Source organism: Teleopsis dalmanni, chromosome 2 (assembly GCF_002237135.1).
Source record: "Teleopsis dalmanni isolate 2A chromosome 2, ASM223713v2, whole genome shotgun sequence".
Classification (NCBI taxonomy): Eukaryota; Metazoa; Arthropoda; class Insecta; order Diptera; family Diopsidae; genus Teleopsis; species Teleopsis dalmanni.
In genome coordinates, this window is record NC_051847.1 from 57,962,112 (window position 1) to 57,987,761 (window position 25,650).

A 25,650-nucleotide genomic window follows, 5' to 3' on the forward strand; every position below is an offset into this window, starting at 1 on the left:
CTTTTTCTCTAATTTTCATCTGTTGTTCTATACATTCTTACGTGTTATTTTTCTACTTGTATTTTTCTACATTTACAGATAATAAACGTGACATAGACAAAATACCTTAGTACCCACCCACACATATCCCTCGCAAATTCTAAGACATTCAAAACAAAACAAAAGCATTAAAAAAAAGAGAAATCATTAAGAATTTTTATTATAAGAAAATAAATAAATAACGTGTCTGTCGCTCAAAGGCAAAAAAACCGCGGATTAACCGCGGTATATTATGTCACGAGACGACTACAATCCTGTAACTAGCTCTGGTGTACGCAGCCCGGGTCGTTCCAGGCGACTCACGGAATTGCCAACAGTTGATCGTTCACCATCACGGGATTACGGTACACGTGGAAGTCCTTTAGGTGAAGATTTTTGTCAATACTTTTTTTTGAAAACACTTTTCCTTTTCGTTTGGAATTTTTGATTTTTGTGAAAAATAATTTTCTTTAGTTTAATTAATTATTGAAAAATCTTAATTAGTATTAATTTAATTCAATTCTATTATAATTTATCAAAAATTTTTAGAAGAGGGTGCAAAAGTACAGTAAAGACACGCGTAGCAATTGTCAAAGCAAAATAATTCAACTAAAATTGCACTTCAATGAAATTTAAAATCAAAAATAAAAATTAAGAAATAATTTTTTATACAAAATAAAAAAAATTAATTAAATCTTTGAAAATCCAAAAGATTTCGAAGATATTTTGTAGCTTTGCACTTTTTTTGGTTCTGATTTTTTTGGTGGGAATGGTGTATGTTTGATTGGGATAGGCTTTTATCTGGAAGTGGGTCTAAGATGGTTTTTGACTTTCTTACAAACAATTAGTTTTATCTGCTCTCGTGCTGGGGCACTCAGTTAAATAAAATATTTACTGATCAACTGAACTATATTGGCAAAATAATTAGAAAAAATTTATTATGAGATTTCTTGTTGCATTACTAATTAAATTTTATTATTAATTTATTATAAAAATGTTTTTTTATAATTTCTTATATTAATTAACTATATTTGTTTCAATTGGTTATATATATATATAAAAGCTCATTATTTTAATAATTATTTATATGCAATTTATACGATAATTAAATAATTATTACATATACAAAAAAAATAATATTAAAAAAATTTTAACTTTGCAAATTTTATAGATGAATTTGTGTATATTATATATTAAAATCAAAGTAAATATAAATACTATATTATTGTTCCATATATATAACACAATAATAAAAAACTATTTAAATAAATATGCTTTTAAACTTTACTATTGTCTTTGAATATAAAGTTTATTTCATCAGCAAATAAGACAGAACTCAATTACCCACCTGAAGGTATGAAAGCATAATTCGGTATTCGGTAGACTATAGACTTGCATATCATCAACCAAATAAAAGAAACTAGGTATATATGAAACTGTTAGGTTAAGAATATTTTCCTCAGCGAACAATATGTTAAGTTAACCATAATTTAATACTATTATAATAATAATCTTAGCAATCATTTATGATATTTTCTTTCACAGAAAGAATCTCATCATTAAACATGTTAGGCTAGATTTGGAGACAAGAAGTGATGCTTAATTTTCAAAAAAATGTAAACGTCCAAATACTCAGTTTTGAAAGAAACGACGTATGAAACTGACAGTCTTAAAATTGCTCTTTAGGCTACAAGATCTTATCGTTAATCATAGTTTAATCCATTCAGGAATATATATTTTGCAATCGGTGGTATTTTGTGCAAAAATAATGAAGTTTCTTTGCGTTTAGAAGGAAAATACTCAAAACGATGAGATACTTTGTGAATATTATATTAGGAATATAATGGTTTTTATATATTTTTTATCCGGCTATAGGTCACTTTTTATTAAAATTAAAATTCAACGTTTGTTTAACATTTTATAATATATTCTATATTTTGACTCTTCTTGAGAGTCATCATAACTTAAATTAACATTAATAAATCTATATATAAGCGTCATCCTCTTCATACTATTGTCTATATACAAAATTTAATATTATGAACATCTGAATATGTAGTTCCCTGCGAGAATAGGATAATGTAACAATATGCTCAGATTAAACATAGGTTTATTTTCATATACCAGCATTCTTATTGCAATTGTGAGCTATATGTTCTGATCTAATTATATATTTATAATAATAATAATATTCTGGTTAATAATATTCTGGTCTGTACAATGTTTTCGTAAAATGCTTAAAACGTTAATGTATCCATATTCAATTATTATTAAAATTTATTTATTTTTCTAAGTAATAATATATAATATTACTTTAAAGGGGGAGAAGGACCTATTCGTTCAATTCTTAGTTAACTTTAAAATTCAATTTAATGTTAACTTACAAATAAATAATAAATAATTAGTGTTACTTTAAAGTTACATCAAAAGTAAAATAATAACTTTATTTGTTGCTATTTCAATCATTCTAAATAATTAATTGAATATATTCTGTGAATGAAAATAATAGCATTTGACATGAACGAATGGGTTCCATTTGCGCGTTGCATTTAAAATTTAATTAAAGGTAAATAAGGTTACTCATACGACCTGTTGGCGTAAAAAGTCAAAAGTGCAAGGCATTAAAAAGCTGGCATGTAAGCTGATAAGAATCAAAATACAAAACAAAAAAAAATTTAAACAGACGATAAACAACATCATATCAATATTAAAAATGAATGCAGGCGAAAAGGTTTTGTAAAGAGCAAAATTAATGCAAAAAAGGATACAAGAAATATTATAGAATTATACAAAGGTTAATTAGTAATTCAATGTGAACTAATCAAGTGCAGGTGGAATTAAATACAAAAGTTGACAAATGACAATAAGTACTCATTCTATAAATAAAAACTAATTTTTTAACATAATAACTTATTTGCTAGTATTTTAAGATAACAGATTTTGAATACTTAATAATATTACTTATTAATGAATATAAATAATATCACAAAAGCAAAGAATTTCATGCAATTATCGTCATCCAAAGTCCCACGTTTTTCATATAGTTTGTCTATGATTATGCACTTAACACTTAAACTGAATTTATTACACAATTTTTTAGTAAAAGAATTTAAATATTTTTAAATAGTTAAATCTGAAAAGCAACTTAGGTAAACTTAGGTTATACCGGCGATCCAAAGGGCATTAATTTAAGCCTATTGCCCCATTGTGTTACCGTATAATGGTGAGACCACGTGGAAATTTTGGCGAAGCTTAGAAATTTGTTTAGTGGGTGTTCTTAAAATTGATCATGATTCTCTAAGAAGGAGGTCCCTAAAGTATTAAGTCGCAGTAAACTTAGTATTGACTATATTTAGTAAAAGCTACCCAGTATTTAATTTTTTACATCCCAGTTTTATTACTGACAGTTTTAAAAATGGAAATCATTGATTTGTGGTTCATTATTGAATATATTTAGAATCAGTTACAAAAATGCATTATAAGCTAGTAAGTTTAAAATAAGGTTGTAGTAAAATGTGTAAAGCTTTATTGAGGAAATGTCAATTGGAACCTAACAACATTAAAGTCTGTAAACTCTCCTCAGCTAGCCACTACATTCTACACTCTTAAACTAGCTTTAATTTCGTGATGAAGAATTGAAGGCCTTTAACTACCGCTTGGGTGTCAATAAAATTGGCAATACTAGATCTATACTTAATGTGATTTGCAATTAGCCGACATACCTCAATAATCGCTAAAGCTTTTGTCTAAAAAATTTAATGTTTTATACTAATTAGAATTAGAACTCAGATCTTTGCAGTCCGAGAAGTCTTAAAACGTTTTAATTTATCCTTATGAATAATAATACTTATTTAAAAATTATAAAAAATTTATAGTTTTATAGTAAAACTATTTCAGCCTACCAAAAACTCAATTACTTAAAAAAAATAATAAAAAAATTTTTGTTGTTGCAATTTTACTACCATTCGATAAAAATCTCTATATTGGTTTAATGGTTTTTATTTAAAATTTAGTTTTCCTGGTCAAAACAGGCATTTAAAATAAATTTAATAAAAGATTTGTTTAAAAATCTTTTATATATTAATATAAATATAGTTTTAAAAAAAATTATTAAAGTAAAAAAAAAATAATAATTTTGCAAAGTTAAAATTTTTTCTTTTGTTTTGAATATATGAAATATATATATTTTTTGCGATTTTTATTTATTAAATAAATTTATGTGCAACAGGGAATAAAATTGGAATTGATCTCCTTACAAAATGTTATTAAAATAAAAATTCTCAAAATTTAAGTAAATTATTTTTTTTTTAATAGAAATTTCTTGTGCACGATAGCAGTTTTCAAAATATTAGAATATTTATTTTACATTTTATACTTAAAATGAATTTATTTTTAAAATATAATTATTCTTAATGCATAAAATTTACGATATTTATATGCAAATTGCAATTTTTTGATTACTGAAAAAATGTGTACATTTTATGCATTAAATAAATTTTGCTTAGAGTGAATAATTATTAAGTGAATAATAATTTTGACTTTTAAATTTTATAAAAATTTATGCAAATATTTGTCCTAATATAATTTTATCTTACATCACGCATGCGCATGATACATATCTTTCGTTGCTTTATTAAAATGTTTTAAAATTTTCGTTTATATATCATTTAAAAAACAATTAATTTAACCATAAAAATAAATCTTTTACATGCACAAAACACTCACAAACCCCACTCAAAATGACTTGCGGGCACTCATCAACAAATTCACCCATTCACACATTCACCCACTCAATCATCCATCCATCCACCCACTCATTCACCCATTCCGCAAACCCACTCACATTCACATTCACATTTACACTCACACTTTCACTCGTTCATTTGAATCGCACAAAATCGCTCGCAACTCACAATCAAATGAAACATCAGATTGAGTTTAGACGAGCACGTAAACTAATTAAAGCGCTTAGTGGAGCGTATTTTTATATTTTTAACATTTGTGGAGTGACTTATTAAAGCAGCAAACTGGATTACAATTATGGTAAAATAAATGGAATTAGAAGTAGAAACATCATCAAATATCATAAAACATCATGAAGCGTAAGGATAAATGCTACAGTTGCCAGAACAGTCGATTTAACAGTGTAGTTAAACAATCGTGAACATTGCTAGATGTCACTTAAGAGTGATTTAACCAGTTTCTAAGCAGATATTCTAGTAGTCAGTTGAGTGAAAATAATATTTGACAATATTTGAGATACAATTCTAAATATCAAAAGATAAAGATTTTTATTAAGAAAGTAAAATCCCACTGCAAGCTTAAGTGATTTAAAGAATTTTATATAAAAATTTAAATTTTTAATTGAAATTGAGAATTAATGGATGTGATTCGAAAGTAATTATATCATTTATTACATTTAACGAAAGGATTTTAGTCATAGTGTATAATTAAATAAATACGGTATCCTTCAAAAGCTACAACTGCTTGTATTGTACAAACGCACCACAATAATTTTAAAAAATTAAAAATAAAATGAAAGTACTGCATCTTCTTTGAGACCACAGTTACACTGCAACAAAGTTCTCAGTAGGTCCTTGTGTAAGTCAGATCTCCCAGAAAAAAACGATGCTTTTTCTGTGCAGCAGGAAGTGTTCTAGTTCAATTGAGATCAGAATATAGCCATGTGCTAAACTGTTCATTGTAACGCATAAATACGCATCAATTTGCGATGTTCTTCCTGTTCTTCTCCTCATGTTATCATCTATGTATTTTCCTGCTACAATTTACTCACAAATTTGAGTCTAATCGATCTCTGGACCCAATCTCTAGAAGTGGATAGATTTTTCCACCATCCTCCAGGTCGACCTTAATTTTAGTTTCACCCAATCCATACTTACTCCGAAAAAATCCACTGTCCGAAAAAACCTACCACTAGCATTACCTATCCACATTCAAACCCAGCTATAAGTCTTTGTAATTCCTTTCATGTTATCTGTTTTATAGATCCTTGTGGGGTACAACCAATGATTAGTAGATCTAAGTGGATTCTTTTTATCAGATTTATAACTAATCTAAAAAAGTACTTAAAAGAGAAATTTTTTTATATCTATAAAATCTATAAAATATAACGGGACCATACCTAATACTTGTTCCCCAATCATCTTATTAGTAACCACACATTCTGACTTATTTCACACTGAGTAAGATTTGTAAGCAACTATTACTGTCCAGAATATTAAAGTGGGTATTTCATTTATGGGTCTACGTATATAAATATATATAAAGGTTATGTATATAAATGTATATAAAGGTTAACCTTTACCGAATGGCGGACTCGTTCCCTTTAGGCGTTGGTCATATGCTTTTTAGTTTATGTATGAACTAACGACATTCCTGTGGTACTAGGGCGGGCCATTATTTGAGCTCAAGTGGGCTTTCTTGGACACAAGGCAGTCACTCCAACCTAACCTAACATATGTCAAATGCTATATGCTAGTAAGTTGGGAACCATTTCTATTATCAACATACACAATATGTGCAAATAATAGATCTGTTCACATGACTGAAAAATGGATGGCAAATATATTTTTCATTAAAAGAAAATTTTATACTTTGAATATTTTTATCAACTGATCTTACCTTTGTTTGGTGAAGACAACTTATTGTCCTTTCATTGTATTAATCCATGGATTTTATATTTACACAATATTAAGGAGAGTATTAAGGACAGTATAGAAAGTTATAATTACATATATAATTAAAGAAATTTTATATATTATATATATGCATTATTTCATTTGACTAAAAAAAATGTTATAAATATTACTTTACATAATTCTTTAATAAGAGTTTCATACAAAAGTGTCCTAATTAATTTTTTTGAATAAGTTCTACCAATATGTAGTAGATTCTTCAATCTATACTAAAGTATATGGCATTATAGGTCGGTCTCTTACATAAATGTTTTATATGAGTATATGTAATAATATATGTAAATATATAGGTTTCATATTGTCATTAGCATATATAGAAATGAGTATTTAAGAAATATATGAATTGGATGAAATAAATGGTACATATATTTCAATAGACCATGAACATACTCTTTGGTTTGTTTTTTTAATAAAGTATCTTTATTAAAAAGTATAATTAAAATCAAGAAATTATAGATAAATATATCCAATTAACATCAAATAATATTAAAAATAGCTACACTCATGCAGCTCTACATTAGACTAAAACAAAACTATTAAGTGTGACTATAGCATATATCCTTACATTATTGATTATTTTTCTTAAATATTTTTAAATAAAATAGATAAATAGAAAAAAAAATAAAAATAGAAAAATAGAAAAATAAAATAGATTTTATGAAGATATATTATTAATAAGGACGAAATGGTGCAAATTTGATTAAATATATTATTATTACGTTAAATTCATATTGTATTCAAAATTGTTGACAATTGACAGTGATTTCCGGAAATTCTAAACTTAACTATTAAAACTTCTTATTCAAATTATCTGCAACGACTAATAATAAAGTATTTTTTATGCATTTTATGCTTAAATGCAGTTCGGAGTGATACTAAAAAAGTATCTGAATGGTACATTTTTTACTATTTAATTAAAATTTATTTTCTTATTTTTATGTTTGCAAGAAATTAAGAAACTACAAAGTCTCTGCAGTTAATTTCTTTAACTTATTTACTATCTCGTTTTTACGAGAGATCAGATACTCAAAAAACTCAATTAATTTAAATAAAAATAGCTTGCTAACTTCCCACTATCTCACATACTTACTTATATTCAATTCTCATCTATATTAATCCAAGATTATATTTTAAAATCAAAAAAGTTTTACAAATGACACTAAGTGCCACTTTTTTATACTTTGATGCTGTGTTGACAGAAGAAAGGTGTGAAAGTTTAAAGAGTCAGTACTGAAATTCATTGCTAAGATACGGATTATGATTCCATAAATTTTAGAAAATTGCTTTAATTTACAAATACCATAGAACTCCTTTTATAGACAACTACATATTAAGTAAATTATTTTCTGATATCTAAATGACTTTCTGTGAATAATGTCTATTTATCATTCAATGGTTTTCCATTAGTCTTAGTGAGGTCGCTAACGCAACTAACACCTGGCTTTTTGATGCCAGATTTTTTGATATATAAAATATTACTCGTCTTAAGAACTATTTGGTACCTATTTCCAAGTAGTACATAGAGCTTAATAGTTCTCCTTCTTCATCTTTAGTTCCCTACAGTTGCCACTAACTGTAAGCTATAACATTTTCAAGTTCTGTCATTACACATAAATAGAAGCTTTCACAACATCCATCTAATCTCCCAATCTAATCTATCTAATAACAACTAACTAACTTGTATTGTACATATAAACCGGTGCAGAGAGTGTCAAAATAAATTAGACGATCAATTTCTTAGAAAGTCCATCTCAAAAACTATATTTTAGGAATACTTCATTTTAATACCTAAACTGACTAAAAAAATCTGAATTTTGATTGTCTGATTTTCATTTTGACACACTGTGCCGTGTGGTAGCTTACTTCAAGGAAGATGATGTTCAAATAGGCTTTATGCATTATGTCCATAGTGACAAATTACATTATAAAATAATTTAAATTTCTCTGGTCAGACTTTAATTATACAAATTTTGTCTTCTGAGTATACACCAATCCAGTTGTGTGTATGTATAGGCGTATATACGTATATTATACACAATTTCACAGCATGCAAAGTAATGCAATTTACAATTTGACATCAAAGCCTTTGAAAGGTACTTCTTGTTTATTACACACAATGTTCGTATCTTAAATCTTAAATAACGTTAGATACAGATTAAGGTAGGTCATGGCTCTTCATAGACTGTTATTCAATATTTTTAGGAAATTAATTAAACTTTTCGCCTTTCCAAAATTTTTATTTTATTTAATATTTATAGTATCTGTAATAATACTCCGAGTAATTTGATATTATCTAATTTTGACAAAAAGCATAAAAATAAATTTAAATTTCCGCCACATTCACAAAAAAAAACCTCTTTATTAATATTTAACAAGGATCTCTGTAAAGTCCATGCTCATTCCTCCTTCTCCATCGCCAAACTTGCACAACTAAAAATAAAAGCAAACAAAATAATAGTCAAGTAAATGGGCAAAAATCATGACTATTAGAAAACTAATGGCACCCATTTGTAAAAAATAAATAGGAAAATGTATATTAAATTAAAAATGTAGATTTTAGGAAGGATTAAAGTAAAGCCAAATACTCGTGCGATTCGAGTGTTAATAAAACTTGTAATCCTTTTTCGCCATTTCATAAAAGAGTCATTTTTCTAGGGTGACGGTTGACGGACTTGACTTCATGTAAATTGGCTGACGTGTTCAATGAATTTTATGGGCTTTTTATGTGCACATTAAACACTAAAAATATAGACTTCTGCACCACATCAACACAAAAAGTACACAAGAAGTACACAAAAACCATAACACATTTTCACTAAATTATACACTTTTAGTTTGTGTTTAGTCAACAATTTATAAATTTTTTGTTGTTGTTATTTGTTCATTCAAATAGAAACTTTTTGATTTAAGTTCACATTAAATTTTTTTTTATTTTTAAATTTTTTTTTGTTTTGTTTTTAATATTTTGAAAGCGACAAGTTAACGCTTAACACGTCTAGCAATTCCAAAAAACTCCCCATGCACTATTTTATTCTTATACCCAAACCCTCATCCTCATGTTATCATCGTCATAAATTATGTGAATTACAGCAATGGGCAGTCCATACTATAGAGACATGGATGAGCCAACAAGTCCCGCCGGGGCGGGACATCATCGGAGCCGTAGCGCAAGCAGACCACCGATGTCACACGCCATGGATTATCCAAGTAATTAATTTGTTTATTATTATAAATATGAAATAAAAATATAATTAAATAAGTAAAAATAATAAATAATAAAATATTCAATAATAACTATAAGATTCTAAATACTTATGATTTTAGAAAAATTATAAATAAAAAAGAAATGACAACAATATGATATAAAGATAAATGATATATAAAAAAGTGATAAAAATACTAAAATTGATCATAAAAAATTTAAAGACATTTTTTTGTGATATATATTTATATATTTTTATGATATATACTATTATTATTTTATTTTTATATAAATTTTTATGCTTATAATATTTAAATAAATAATTTTTATAATATAACACTTTAACAATCATTTAGGAACACGTTATCAATCACTTGATCGAGGTGGCTTGGTTGATCCTCACGATCGCGAGTTCATACCAATACGTGAACCTCGCGATCGTTCGCGTGATAGATCACTTGAAAGAGGGTTATACTTAGAAGATGAATTGTATGGGCGTTCAGCTCGACAAAGTCCAAATCCCATAGGTAAAGAAAAATACATTGATTATATTCTTATTATTTTTTTTTTAATATCATCAAATTTGATGAAAAAGTAGTAATATCTACTTCTTCATTCTCCAAAGCATATATGATAAAATATTAAAAAAATTATTAAATATTTGAAAATAATTGATGTATAATCTTATGTAAGATGAAAATTATTAACGGAGGAGGAAGGAGTATATGTATACCAAAAATACTCCATAAAAAAATATTTGTTAAATAAATCTATTATATTTGTAAATGCGTTAAAAGCTCTCTTAACATAAATAGACACCGATGCAACTAAAAATATAGTTGAAGAACGGTTTATTTAAAAGAATATACTTTGTATGAAGAATGAAAACTAACATCCACTTATATTGCACGGTTAAGAGAAGTATTCGTATCCTTTAATGTAGCTTTCACCACACATATTTATTTTTTTTATTTAAGTACTAAATCAAAAGCCCTTACTAATCATAATATATGTATTCTCAGGTTATAATACAGGTTTACCATCGACGGATCGTGCCTATCTCGGGGATTTACAACATCAAAATACGGATTTACAACGTGAACTGGGACAACTTAAACGTGAGCTTGAATTAACAAATCAAAAACTAGGTAGTTCCATGCATAGTATTAAAACCTTCTGGTCTCCTGAACTGAAAAAGGAACGTGCTTTGCGCAAAGAGGAGAGCGCTAAATATAGTCTTATCAATGATCAGCTAAAGCTTTTGAGTACCGAAAATCAGGTGAGATTAATAAAATTAAATCTAAAATAAATTGCAATATATTTCAACACTCCTTTACTTTCTATTCCAGAAACAAGCAATGCTAGTACGTCAGTTAGAGGAAGAATTGCGTTTGCGTATGCGACAACCGAATCTAGAAATGCAACAGCAAATGGAAGCGATTTATGCTGAAAATGATCATTTACAACGTGAAATTAGCATTTTAAGGGAAACAATTAAGGACTTAGAGTGTCGTGTTGAGACACAAAAACAAACTTTAATCGCACGAGATGAAAGTATTAAGAAATTACTAGAAATGCTTCAAACAAAAGGAATGGGTAAGTAATTGCTTCTGAAAATTATCCTTATTGAATGGACTAGTTATTGTCTTATTTCTAAAGGATTTTCGATGGTCTGATAAAATATATAAGAGTTTTCTTCACTGGTAATAATCAACCTTTTATTGCATATCTTAAAGGGGTGAAAATTATTTTTTCCCTAGAATTTGCACACTTTTAATCTATGAAGAATGGATAACGATTACAATTATATAGGAAAAAGAAAAATATTTTTCATATGAAATCTCTCTTTCAAAAAAATAGAGTAGACTAATAATTTTAATAATAGACAGAACATCTAGATTAGATTAGATTTTTAAAGGATTACAAATTTATCACTACGTCACTGCAACCTTTGAGGGTTATTGCGACAAATCCACTTTAGTGGATTATGGCTACTACTTTTTCCATAGCCGAGTAGCAGTTAAAAATACCATTATATCCTTTGGATAGATGTTGCCTAATACCGTTATAAGTGGATAGGCAGTTGTTAAGTACCAAAGTCTGTGAGACTATCACAGTGTCTCACGCAATGTGTTCTATTGTTTTCTGTTCTTCATGATAAAGTCTGCAGCTATCGGCTCTTGTAATACCTAGATTCGATAGATGTTTTTCTACTTCGCAATGTCCAGTGAGAAGCTCTGTGACAAGTCGAATGCCTTTTCTGTTCAACATTAAAAGTTCCCTAGGTCTGGCTTTTAATCGATTCAGTATGAATTTTGCTTGCTTATCTGCAGGCAATTATATTATCCCAATCAGTCTGAGCTACTCTTTGCAACCATTCATTAATTTTAATTAAAGATAGAGCACTTAATATTATGACATATTAGGAAAATTATAAATAAAAAATGGATTTAATTTTGAGTATCATATTTATTGTAACTTTAATACTCGTTGTCATAAACTTTCAAATCTAATAACTAAGCATGTCATTCCAGACATTTTAGTGTTTTATCGTATTGAAAAATTTACTCAGTTTAATGAGTTATTTTATTCTTCATAATAAATTTTGGAATTTATTACTTGATTAATTCAACAATATTTTATATGTTTTAATTAAGAGTATATAGAGTATATTATGGACACCATTCACCAACAATTTTCTGTTGTTAAGAAAGTCTTTTTGAAACAATGTTTTATTATTTAGTTCGGTCAATATTCTAAGGCAAACACCATCGTCTAATACATAAGTATTAGACGTTTGAATTATTCATAATTATTATCATAAATATAATACTACTTCTACATAAGTAGAATAAATTTGTACATATTCTATTTCATTTGACTAGTAGTATTATATTTTATTTAACGTTCACTATGCAGAAGTTTGGGATCACTTATTAGTTACTACTTTTATGTATTAGTATTACTGGAAACTTTATTATATGTATAAGAGTATAAATTATAGTTCATTTCGAAATTTTGATTGTAAAAAACTGGAGTAGAGAACGCAACTCCTTCTTTTAAGACTATATATTTCGTATTATCAGTTATTCAAGCTATAAAATGTATATTGTAAGTAAAGTTGTTATACAGAAAATGATCTTTAATTTTTTTTCAATTAATAGTAGTCATCTTCTTCAGAAAACAAAGGTAACAATACAATTTTGTTTTTCTAAATTAACAATTTGGACTAAGTCGCAAAAAAAACTAAGTGATTATATATGAAATAATAGATAATAAATAGATGAATAGATAAAAGTTAATAGTTTTGTAAACAATCAGTACAAATTTATAAAGCTAAATTAAAGTATCTGTACTAGTACTTCAAATTCGAAAGGTGCAACATTTATTGATCCGATACATTAAGAAGTCAGATCCATAACATTATACATTAGTCAATCCGAAAGTTATTAGGCAAGCTACTCTCTACGCTCGGTATCTCTCGTGAGGTGTTTCGTCCTGATTTTTAGCTATTTACAGAAGTTTTCGGTGACAAAATGGTTGGGTAACATTTAGAATAAATCGTTCAATAATTCTCTGAAGTAAAAACAACACGAATTTTCTTAGAGAAAGAACGAAACTGAAATAAATTTAAACATGATGAACGTTCAAATGAAACCAGTCTAATTTTTATATATAAAACATTTTATTATAAAACTCTTAATTGTCTTACAAATCTATGTTTTTGTAGGTGATTTCAATTTTCCGTTGTAAACTGTTTACATACATAATGTCATGTATTTCTCTGACATACTTAAAAATGAATTGAAGATTCTATACCATATAAATATTATAAAGTAACTTAATAAAATGAATTAAACTGAAACCATATAGATCTGGTTGTTTAAATTAAAAAAATAGTTGTATTTAGATGTGTTCCTATATAATAATCAGTTGACTATATCCCATAGCTAAAATAAGAATTGAATAGAATAAATTGAATAAAGTCAGGTAAATTTTTTTTATCTAATATTAATTAATTTTATTTAAAATTATATATAAAAATATTTATTTGAAAATAGGTTTGGGAATCTTGTTGGCATTGTATTATATCTTTAATAAATTACATGCAAATCTATTTATATCTGAATAAAGCTGGTATTCACACAAAACCAAATTCCTTAAAACCAAATTTCAGATTTTCTCTGTAGTTCTCTGTAGTCTTTCTAAACACATTTATTTCCTTCACGTTTTTCCCAACCTTAGCAATCGACAAGAGATTTGGAATACCTTTTTTTCACTAGCACTGGCATTTCAAACCTATTTTTCGCTACAACATTGTGTGCCATTCTCATAAGATGGTCAATCGAGTGAAACCATTAGCATTTACTTCTCTCATATATGTAGTTCGTGGTTCATTCTGATGCGATAGTGTTTGTCAACTACTCTGTGTAGTGCTTGGATGACTGTGTGTCATCCATACTTCTGAACCATATTGAAGCATAGGTAAAATGAATGACTTGCAATATGTTTCTTAATTAAAATAAGAATTTGTTATTAGTTAATGCACTTGGCTTAAGTAAGTTTAAATACCGAATCTGTGGCAGACTTCATGTAAAAATCCGGGACGTCTTTTATATTTTTTTAAGGCTTTTGTTATTAAATATCTCTCTTTTTCGTAATTAGATATAATACATAGTAAACTTTGTTATGATATCTACATTTCTAAAACAAGCTTTACCTTTACCACTCTAAACAAATTATCTTCTTTCATAATTTTTTAAACAACCAATTTCGATTTCAGATAGTTTTACAGGATTCTCGCAGAAGAGTTCTCAAGAATTGTAATACGGCTTGCTAAAGCTTATCATCTCCACAATAAGTGGAAGTGTAACAATTCTTTCTACAACTTTAGGCAGTTGTCATTTGACAATAACTATCAAATGAATGTATATTAGGCACTGCGGTGTTATGAGTAGAGTGATTTTACAGAAATCCGTTTTCGTTAAGTCAATTAGTTTACTTACAGTGGGCAAGGTAATAACCCGTATTTGCACGATTCATTTTATTTGAAAATTCTTACTAAACACCCAAAATCTATTTCTAATACATCTTCGGGATTTTTATAAAAATTTTATCAGAATCTAGCTAAGATAGAGCATTTGCATTATTAGAGCTTGATAATATTTCTTCTTCTATTTGTATAGACGTCGAGAAACTATTTCTCAAACAGTGTAACCCGGCTTCCGGCTAAATAAGGATATCTGCACAGTCCTCCTCTAAATTTTGATAGCTTTTTTTAGCATAGACTACAAAGTTCAAATATTAGAATTCTTAATTACAGTAGCGCCCTATTTATTTGACAATACCCGGTTGCAAAGGAGAAGCTTATCTCGAGTGTAGTTCTACTTCAATCAATTCAGTAATAAACAAATTTCTATAATTTGATGGATTCATAGGTTCCCTGTTAAAGTTTAAACGTTAGTAGGTTAATTATTATTAATTATATTATTTTTTAATGTTTTTACCGAAATCCATACTCTTGGCACAAGTAATTTCATTGCTGTTTTATGCTTTTTTTAGGTAAATTTACCTAAGAATAAGATTGTTCAATTCTATTTTATTCTAACTTAAGAGCAGGATTGTTCGATTCTATTTTATACTTACTTAAAAGCAGGATTGTTCACTTTCGTAATTACCTAAGAACAGGACTGTTAAATTCAATTTTATAATAATTAAATTACTGTGTAGTATTTTTGATTTCTCCCTTAACATTTCTAAATAAAATTCTAAAATTACTGAACTCTTATTGGCTATTTTAAATTGCTTTTGTACTTAAACTCATATCCATAATTAACCTAAAAGCCATTATTAATTTTTTTTTTTTTATTTATTTTTTTATATATTTTGCAATAATTTAAAAATGTAGGCAAAGAGGAAGAGCGTCAAATGTTTCAACAAATGCAGGCAATGGCACAAAAACAGGTAAGTTTCCAAGCAATTAAATAATGAGAAAATTTCTATTATATTTTTTATATAAAAAATATGAAAAAAAAATAACACAAATGAAAGAGTGCAGAAAAGATATATATAAAAAAAGAAAATATGCACTCCAGTATATAAAAAAGAAACCTACACTTTTAGCAAAACCTTAACTAAACTAACCAAACTAAAAAAAGTATCTATAAAATTTAATAAATGCAATATGAAGACAGCAAAAATGTCTCAGTTGAAACCTTTTGCTTATGCTAAACTCAACTATAATTTATTTTAATTAAATTTTTTAATTACTTTTGTTTGTTGTTTTCTTGTTCTGTTGTTCTATATACTTAAATTTATTATTGTACAATATTTACTCGTATTTTTCTCTAAGTGAACTCTATAACTCTATAACTAACATTAAAATTTACGAAGTGCAAAAGAAAATTCTAGAAACTTTTGTATTACGGAAGTTCTTGTAAAATATAAGAATTTATACACATTTTGTTATGTTTTAAATGCTCCTAATTAATTGTTTTAATTGTTCTTAACTTAGCCTAATTAACTAACTGCATAATTCTAAAGTTCCTTTTCATTTTGTATGAAATTTTTGACTTTGTATGATTTTTTTTTTTTTTCTTTATAAACTAGTTTGGATTATGAAATAATTTTAGTGCAGCTTTTGATGAAACTTTAGTAAAATTAATTTAAAAAAAAACAAAATATATATTTAAAAAAAATTCATACCCAATTATAAAGTATAAACATTTAATTTCATACTCACAAAATACCACAAAATGAAGTAGGAATTAATTAAGCTACGGAAAATGTATTTTAAGTCATTATTAGTTTTGTTTTTAAAACAAAATTTTATATGAATTTTTAGCTGATTGCATTCACTTAATATTCCAGATATTTATTTTTTATTTTTCCTTTCAGTTTACTATTTTTCCTTCAATTTATTTTTATTTTTATTTTTTTTATTTTTTATTTATTTTTTTTTTATTTCAGTTAAAATCTCATGCGCAATATTATTAAACTTTGGTTGTATTTTTAGTCCTTGGAACATAGAAACTCGAATGAACACTGTTCCAATTTAATAAAAAAAAAATATCTAAAAAAAACAGAAAAACATAAAAACCATTTAACACAAAAGACACAGTAACATCACACGAACTACACAAAAATCACATAAAACACATAAAACACACTACACAGCGAAATGTTTAAAATTGTATATAAGTATGTGTGTATGTATGCGTTTGTAAGCATGTGTATATCCGAAATCGTATATGAGTTTTAAGTATTTTTGTTAGATTACTTGCAAACGCACAGTGGGACATTTTATTAAATTTTTTTATTTATTTTAATGTTTCATGTTGCGAAAATTTGTACAAAATTTACTGGATTAACAATAATAATGTAAAAAATTATTTTAAGTGGAAAATTTTAAGAAAATTATTTTTACTAAAAACTTGTAAAATTTAATTGTTATACTGTGCATTGATACAATCTGTGTAAATAAGTTTTTCAGATACGGTGTCTAATAGAAAAATTTTAAGTACTTACTATTAACGTCTTGATTTTTCTGTATATTATTATTTTACATATTTATTACACCATGTATATATATATTTACTATTTACTAAATATATATTTAACAGTAAACATGTATATATTTGAATGCTATTAAATATATACTGATATCTCTGATCGACTATCCAGGGAAATCTCCAATTATTATTGAAATATTTTTTCTTCAAAAAGATTTAATTTATTTTTATTATTATGTGAAAACTATTATTGCAAGTCATCATCATTTCTTAAATTAAATCTGTCAGTGAAAAAGTTCTTATTACTTAGTGGGCTAATAATATATTCATAACACAAATAGTTACATTGCAAACTAATAATTAGTTTGTAAAATCTCAATTTTTAAATATATATATATATATAAATTATATATATATATATACATATATGATAAATACGACAAATCAGTTGAATGTTATTTTACATAACATAGTACGTTGACTATTATTTCTATTTTTTACAAATCATAAACCCTTTTCCTATAATAACATTTTAGATATATCGCATTCTAATATTTGAAAGACAACTATTTAAGTTACTCACGATGGAATTTTTAGTTCTAATTAATTCATTTCTTCTAAGGATATTTTTCTATAGTTCATTATTTTTTTCTACTAATATTTCCAGCCATATTTATAAAATAAGTTAATTTATTTCATTAGGCGGATTTGTATTTCACACATGCTGTGAATTACTGATTTAGATATTTTCTTGAAATCATCAAATCTTGATTGTGCTCTAATATGGCACTATTTTTTTTATATGATTTTATTGCTTTAAAACAGATTGTAAAATGAATGCATTATTGAAAAACTTCAGTTTGTCGTTAATATAATCTTTCATTATATACATAAGATTTTTTTTATTAAATTGGCATATTTGTCATATTATAGATGCCATATTTTATAAACAGTAAATTATAAATAAATATTATTATATTGTATAACAATATTTTTAAAAATAAAGGTGCTCACAAGGTACGTTACTGTCTTTTGAATTTCATTAAGGCTTTCTTCTTTTCTAGTTATTCATTATTGAATTCTTTTTTAATGCATATATATATATATATATATGTACCCATTAACTTTTTAGTACCGTTTAGCAACTGTTCCGTCATCCAGTCCTATACTAACTTTCATTATTGCTTTCATAAAGTGAGTATTTGTCTCAAACTTTTATGTCGTTGAGATATAAAATCAATACTTATTCCCCTCCATTTTGACATGTTCTCCTCTTATTTTTGGTTAAAATTGTAAAAACCAACATATTCGATTGAATGAATATGATAATTCTCTTATATATGGAAATAATGATGAAAGTGTTAACTTCCAGGTAATTAATTCTAATTTTTGCTACTGCTAATCTTAACAGTGGCTTCAATGAACCACTATTGCACCTTTTAAATACTATAATTAAACTATTTCGTATTTTTTAAAAATATATCAGTAATATATTTTATATTAAATGTGATATGGATTAAGGTAGATTAGAAATACAATAAATAAAAACAAATCTTCTTGTCTTCCAAATGTATATATATGTTCATTTTTTAGCCACACAAAATTTATAAGCTTTTAGCTGATTTTTGTATGGATCTGGTAGAATTATATTTTCATTCAATATGAAGAGTATAGCTTAGTTTATAAACTTTTCAGATTTGTTACCTTCAACTTGAAAGATGAAATTACGTTTTTTAAACATATATTTTCCCCAAACTGATTATTAATTGAGTTCACATAAGTTTTGATGCATAAGGGTGTCACTCCGACCTTATCCAACCGAAGGCTATTTGTCTGCTTATTTATATAATTGATTTCATAGTTTTTTTAATACATATATTTCAGTATATATTATTATTCATTTCAATTCCAACAGATGCCATTTTTTAAGCAAGACACTAAATAGTTTTTTAGTTATAATAGTTAAAGAGACTAAAATTTATTTTCTATATTCATTATAAAATATTTTTGAAAGTATTATTAAGTGTACCTAGTTTTTTAATTCATTAAAGATTTAATCTCAATTTTAATTTACAATATTGATTAAAATAATTTACTTGACAAATAGTTCCAATAATTATTAGGTTCTTGAAAAAATTCGATTTAGCTTGAAAGTCATCTTACTGGTATTATTGAATACTGAATTCGCTATTACCTATAAAATTTGATATATTTTGCATGTAATATTGATACAAACAAAATCTAAAATATTTTTTAGTGTAGTGCAGAACCATTCTAATCGGACACTAATAGGGTTGTAGTTGGAGTCTGTCAACTCTGTCATGAGGAGAAAAAATAATCAGAACAGGTTCTACGGCAAGACGTAGACTTGTCTATCTTAGAAGTGGGATCTGAGTCTTAAATCTAAAAGGTAAAATGAAGCTCACAGCACTTACGAGATTTATAAATAACCTAGAATGGTTTTCGTTGGGCTTTTAGGCACACATTAGATCATTTAGGTCGGGGTGCACTCAAAACCTATTATTTAATAATAGCAGCATCAAAAGCGTAACCATTTGACCCAAAATTTTCAATTACATTGCGACTAGTGAGCAATGTTGATTATAAAATTCAGGTTATATGTGAAACGCAGTCCAAATAACTTTATTATTTTTGTCATCAATTTTAGTAATTATATATATTGTATTATTTGTTTTTTTCTATGATAAACATAATTAAAACATGAACACAATGATGAACAAACATAATTTTATTGCCAATTATAATTAAAAACAAATGTCAATTTTGGGAGAGAATCTGTAATAAAAAATGGTCGGAATGACGTTCAAAAAGTATGTAGTACTCGTATTAATTCAAGATCTTTGTGGTGGTATGGTCATCCTTTTAAAATATTTAATTAAAAAAACTTGTAAAATATTCTGTACTATAAGTGTCTGTTTTGAGTCCTCTCTTCACTTTCACTGCTTAATATATAAGCAATTTCTATATATAGCTGAAACATGTAAACAAATATAAGTTATTATCTAGTCTAATAAACTCTTATATATATACGAGTATATACCATTTAATAACTTTCAGATTATGTGAAAATAACTACACATTCTATTCTATTATTTCATTATCCCTTACTTTCATTATTCATGTTCAAATTTATAACCAATATTGTTGAAATACAATCTTAATATACATATGTATTTCATGATGCCAGTAGAATTTCATACATATATTGTATATAAATATATTGTAATAAATCCAGCTAAGATGCTAAATATAAAACAATATATATTTCATATTGTTCAGCCACTATACCAGGAAAAAAGAGGAAAAGAGGAAAAGAGGAAAGCATTATTTTTAACATACAAATGTATAAACTTTTGTTCATAGTGTTATGTTTTATTAAAGTCAAAGACTTCTAATCGATTTTAAAAGAAAGAAAATACAATAAAGGGTTCTATTTAGTAATGTTGGCTTAAATCCTCAAAGCTTAAAAGACCATAAAAACCCATAAAAAGTATCAACAATGTACAATATAAATAAAGAGAAATATTGAAAATGGGTCAAAATAAAAATGCTCGCAACATGATACTTCTACGATTAGACATGTTGTCGGACCCATATTAGGCAAATGTGCTCTGCACAAATAAATTACGATGAGAAAAATGAAATGAAAAAAGAACAACACCAGTGAACAAAATAGACGGAATGGAAGAAAAACAATGCAATTGTGTCTACTTCATGCACCATAAAAAGTTTTTACTGCTTTTATATTATGTACCAGAGCAGCAGAGTAGCAGGCATTGGCGAAAGCCAAACTTTTAATATCCACAACAAATTTTTATTGCAGTCACAGTCAGCAGTTTAAGAGCAGTGATGCTGTAAATGTGTGTAGCCAAAATATATGCCCCACAGACCCATATCCAATAGCTTAGACGAAGTAGGCGACGAAAAAGTCTTTCATAAAGCAACCCAAAGATGTTTATATTTAATCAACATATACAAATTTAATATATTTTACATTATTTTTTATATACCGAATATACTAAATACACCATTAAATCCTATAATAAATATATTTCACATTCGGGTCCACACGTCGTATACGTACTTTTCTCTTTTAATATGTATAAATGCATAAAGTTCGTTAGGAGCAACGACAAAAATGTTGTACTTTAATAAATAAATTTTAATAAATTTTCTTGAACTTTAGCATTTTGATTATTTGATTATGTGCTGCTTATAAATTTATTTACATATCAGTTTATTAACTACCGTTATATATGATAATACTATGGTATTGTGTATAAAGATTTTTTTTTATTGCAAAGCAACTCTGTACAGCCAAACCGGAATCAATGAATTTAATTTTTCCTTAAAAGAAGTTAAGTTTATTTAAAAAATCTATATAGAAAAATTTGTTGAAGATTCCAATTGTATATAAAAAATGTAAAAGTTCTTATCCTAGTTTGGTTAATATGTTAGTAGACAGAAGGTGTATTTATAAATTAAGTGTGTTTATAAAATTTAATAAAGTAGTGAATTACAACAACCAAAAATTTTTAATATATTTTTAATTAATTGAATTTTTCGAGTATTGCCAAATACCCATCATCAGTGGTCTTGAAATTATTTTTTATATTTAATTATTCGTAAATAATTTTTTGAGACTGCAAGTACCAGGGATTGAACTCGTACTCTGTCAAATTTAAAGAATAGAATCAGCGTTCATTAGCCAACTGACCCAATGCCGTACTTGACTTGTATGTTCGCACTTTTTTTGAAGTTTTTATTAATTTGCTGTGAAAGTTCAGTAACAAATTCACCTGCTCTGTTATATAAGTCTAGCTCTCATAAGTTAATATCTAATATATGCTTGAAAGCTAAACAGACAAATACGAGTATTTTGATATTTCTTCATGCATTTGTTATTATTATTGACAAACAAGCTTTTATAAATCATTATCTAACTATATCTTAGGCTTGCTTACTTTTTTAACAGCTTATTACTTATTTTACGGTAGCTGAGTTAACGTTAGTCAGCAGTTGTGCAATAGCTTTTACGGTAGGTCAGTCTATCTGTCTCCGTTTTAGAAAAACTCTGTTCCATTTCCATCAATCCCCATCATTAGAATCTATCGATTCTACTTACATTTTTGGTCCATTTAAGCTTATTTTTGTAGTTGTCAATATCTTGTATAGTATATTTATATACTTTATAACGTTTGCAATACCTTCCACATTGATGTGCAAGCATATAAAACCTAATTTTATATGAATAAAATACGTCCAAGTTTGGATCCGAAAAATGAAAAAAAAATTTAGTAAATGAAAGAGATTAAACTCCCTGCATCCTAGTTTCAGACTAGAAATCTTTCGAGTGCGTACTTTAATCATTTTGTTTTGCTGATCACGCCACACTAGAGTAGAGCCCTCAAGGAACCGGAAGGGGGGACCGACCAAAAACAACCTGAAGGCGAACCATATACACTGAAACTGATAAAACGTTTATCGCACTACGGCATTTAGCCAGAGACAAAGACAGCTGGAGATTCTATGTAAATCATTTATATTCACGATAAAATACGACTTACATATATATCTAAAGCAGCTAAGGATTTCGAAAAATGTAAAATTAAAAACTTTTTATAGCTACTAGTGTAGCTACTACTACCATTTTACCCACCTGGTTAAAGTCATAAAATATATTTAAAGCACTACAACATAAAAATTTAAATATTTAAAATCCTTTTTATTAATATTTAAAATGAAATGAAAACTTTTTAACAATCTTTCTCTTACTGATTTTATTTAATACTAAATGTAAAATTATTCTTTCAAATCTTTAGTATGCACTTTAACCTCACGTGAAAACTAATAAAATCACTTATATTCCAACTCTATGGCTCTTTGGCTCTTTGGCTCTTATGGTTACTATGGGCATTAAAAATTATTGTGTCTCATAAAAAAATTGAATAATTATATACACTCAATATTATGACCAACCGTATTTAATGGTTTCAGCACTCATTGAAATACTTAAAATATTCCAGAAAATAGTCGAGATATTTTCGACTTACCCATACTTCAGTGCAAATGTATGCGTGTTGGATAGTTTCACTTGAGTAATATTGCATATTTGCTAATGCATTCTTGCCTTTTCTCATTTAACCTTACCAAGGAAATTGTGCTCGATACTAGCACTTTTAATAGCACAATTATGCGTAAAATTTATTTCTACATAAATTTATTTGAATTTCTTTTATATTTTGCTCATTTTGTATATTTTGAATGGCTGATTTATTCATTTCATTCGCTTATTCGTTACTTGCCGCTGCTTAATTTCATTTTAATGGCCTTTGATACTGGAAAGTGCTCTAGTGCACGCCATGCCCTGCTCACTTAGTTGCCATCAAGAGTGGTTCAATATCAACAGTGCACACCATTTGCGCTGCATACCAATGCACAATAGCCTTCCGTTGGGAAATATATATACTTAAGTACGAAATGCTATACATACAGACAGATATTCATATTGGTACATACGTACATTCATATATACATAGACATAATCTAAAATTATAGCTCGGTTCAGAGTTTTTTGGTTGTTTATTGGTCTGCTGTTTTGTCGCCATTTTATTCCAATTTTTTTCTTCATTTTCTTGGCTGACATGCCATTACTGTGCAGTAAAGTATGCTAAAGTCAATACGATGTCAGAGTAGCGTGAAGTAAATCGCTGGTAAAAATTGTATTATTAAGCACTTTCCTTGTTGCCTTTTCAGAGGGTTTATTATTGTGCGGTGGCCATTTTAAATTAAAATGTAACAAAAAGTTTAAACAAGTCTCTTAATACTTAATTAAGTAAACGTCAATTGTGGTAGATTTTTGTTAAGCCTTTTTGCTTTAATTGACACCTCATAGAACTTGGTGTGAAAATAGCGAATATTGGGGAAATGACATTATTTTAAGATACCCATTCAAATTGAAATTAATTTCAATGTATCAAGTACTGTATTTTATTATTGAACTGTATTTATTATAAAAATTATTTAAAAGGGAATATTTCATATTTAAAGAATTTGTTTAAACATCGAAGAGGAATTGCTTTTTAACATGATAGGGTAATTAGAGACGGTAAGTAGAAAGTATATTGCGTGCATAGAAATATACTTTAAGCCTTTATCAAGAGAAAAGTACTGAAAGAAAAGAAAAAGTAATACATGTAACAACATTAACAAAGGATGCTCTTTTGAATCCCTGTAGCGAATATTGTATAACACTTAATCTTCTGAAAAGACGTAGGTTTTATGGTGCAAATGTGGTGGATATTGAAATACGTCTTTTCTTGATCCTTCATAAATGCATCATCACTCTCTTCCACCATCATCATCAATAGCGACTACAGATTACGATTAAAATAATATCTTTTTTGAGACATATATAAAAATACGTTAGATTCCAAACCCATTAGAGTGTAGTTAATTCTTATTTATTTAAAATTTATGATTAAAATAATGAGATGTAATATCATCATCATATATAGTACAGTAAATTATATTTAACATAGCATTACTGACATTTTGAACGATTTATAATATTTACGAGATATAACATCATTATCATATGCATTACGGTTAATATAGTACTACTCACACTTTGAACGAATTCACGATATTTAACATAGTACTAGTCACACTTTAAATGATTTTACAATTTTTACGAGATATAAATTATCATCATATACATTACAGATAACACTAACTACACTTTATAGAAATTTACAGTATTTACGATATATTATATCATCATCATATACATTCCTGTTAACATAGTACTACTCACGCTTGAAATGAATTCCCGATATTTACGAGATACAACAACATCATTTACATTACGTTATGTTAATGTGATAAATCATCATTTTATAATATTACAGTTAACATAGTACTACTCACGATTTGAATGCTTTGAACGCATTTACAATAATTACGAGATATGACATTATCATCATATACAATATAGTTAATATAGTATTACTGACACTTTAAACGAATTTACCATATTTTCGAAATATAATATCATAATCACATGCAATATAGTTAATTTATGATATTTACGAGAAATAACATCATCATCATATACATTACAGTACACATAGTACTATTCACACTTTAAACGAAATAATGAGTTAGCTCATTACGACACACA

General features: G+C 26.9%; 1 protein-coding gene across 1 annotated transcript in view; it reads left to right on the forward strand.

Annotated features, from left to right (window-relative positions):
* The first annotated feature begins 248 nt into the window (after window positions 1–248).
* The window catches only part of LOC119679914 (myosin-9), a 91,781-nt gene continuing 66,379 nt past the window's right edge, over window positions 249–25,650 (forward strand). Inside the window, exons 1-6 of the mRNA XM_038092506.1 lie at window positions 249–404; window positions 9,825–9,941; window positions 10,293–10,463; window positions 10,959–11,215; window positions 11,286–11,532; window positions 15,845–15,900. Of these exons, the coding sequence (XP_037948434.1) occupies window positions 272–404; window positions 9,825–9,941; window positions 10,293–10,463; window positions 10,959–11,215; window positions 11,286–11,532; window positions 15,845–15,900 (981 nt within the window). The 5' untranslated portion in view covers window positions 249–271. The remainder of the gene's footprint in view (window positions 405–9,824; window positions 9,942–10,292; window positions 10,464–10,958; window positions 11,216–11,285; window positions 11,533–15,844; window positions 15,901–25,650) is intronic.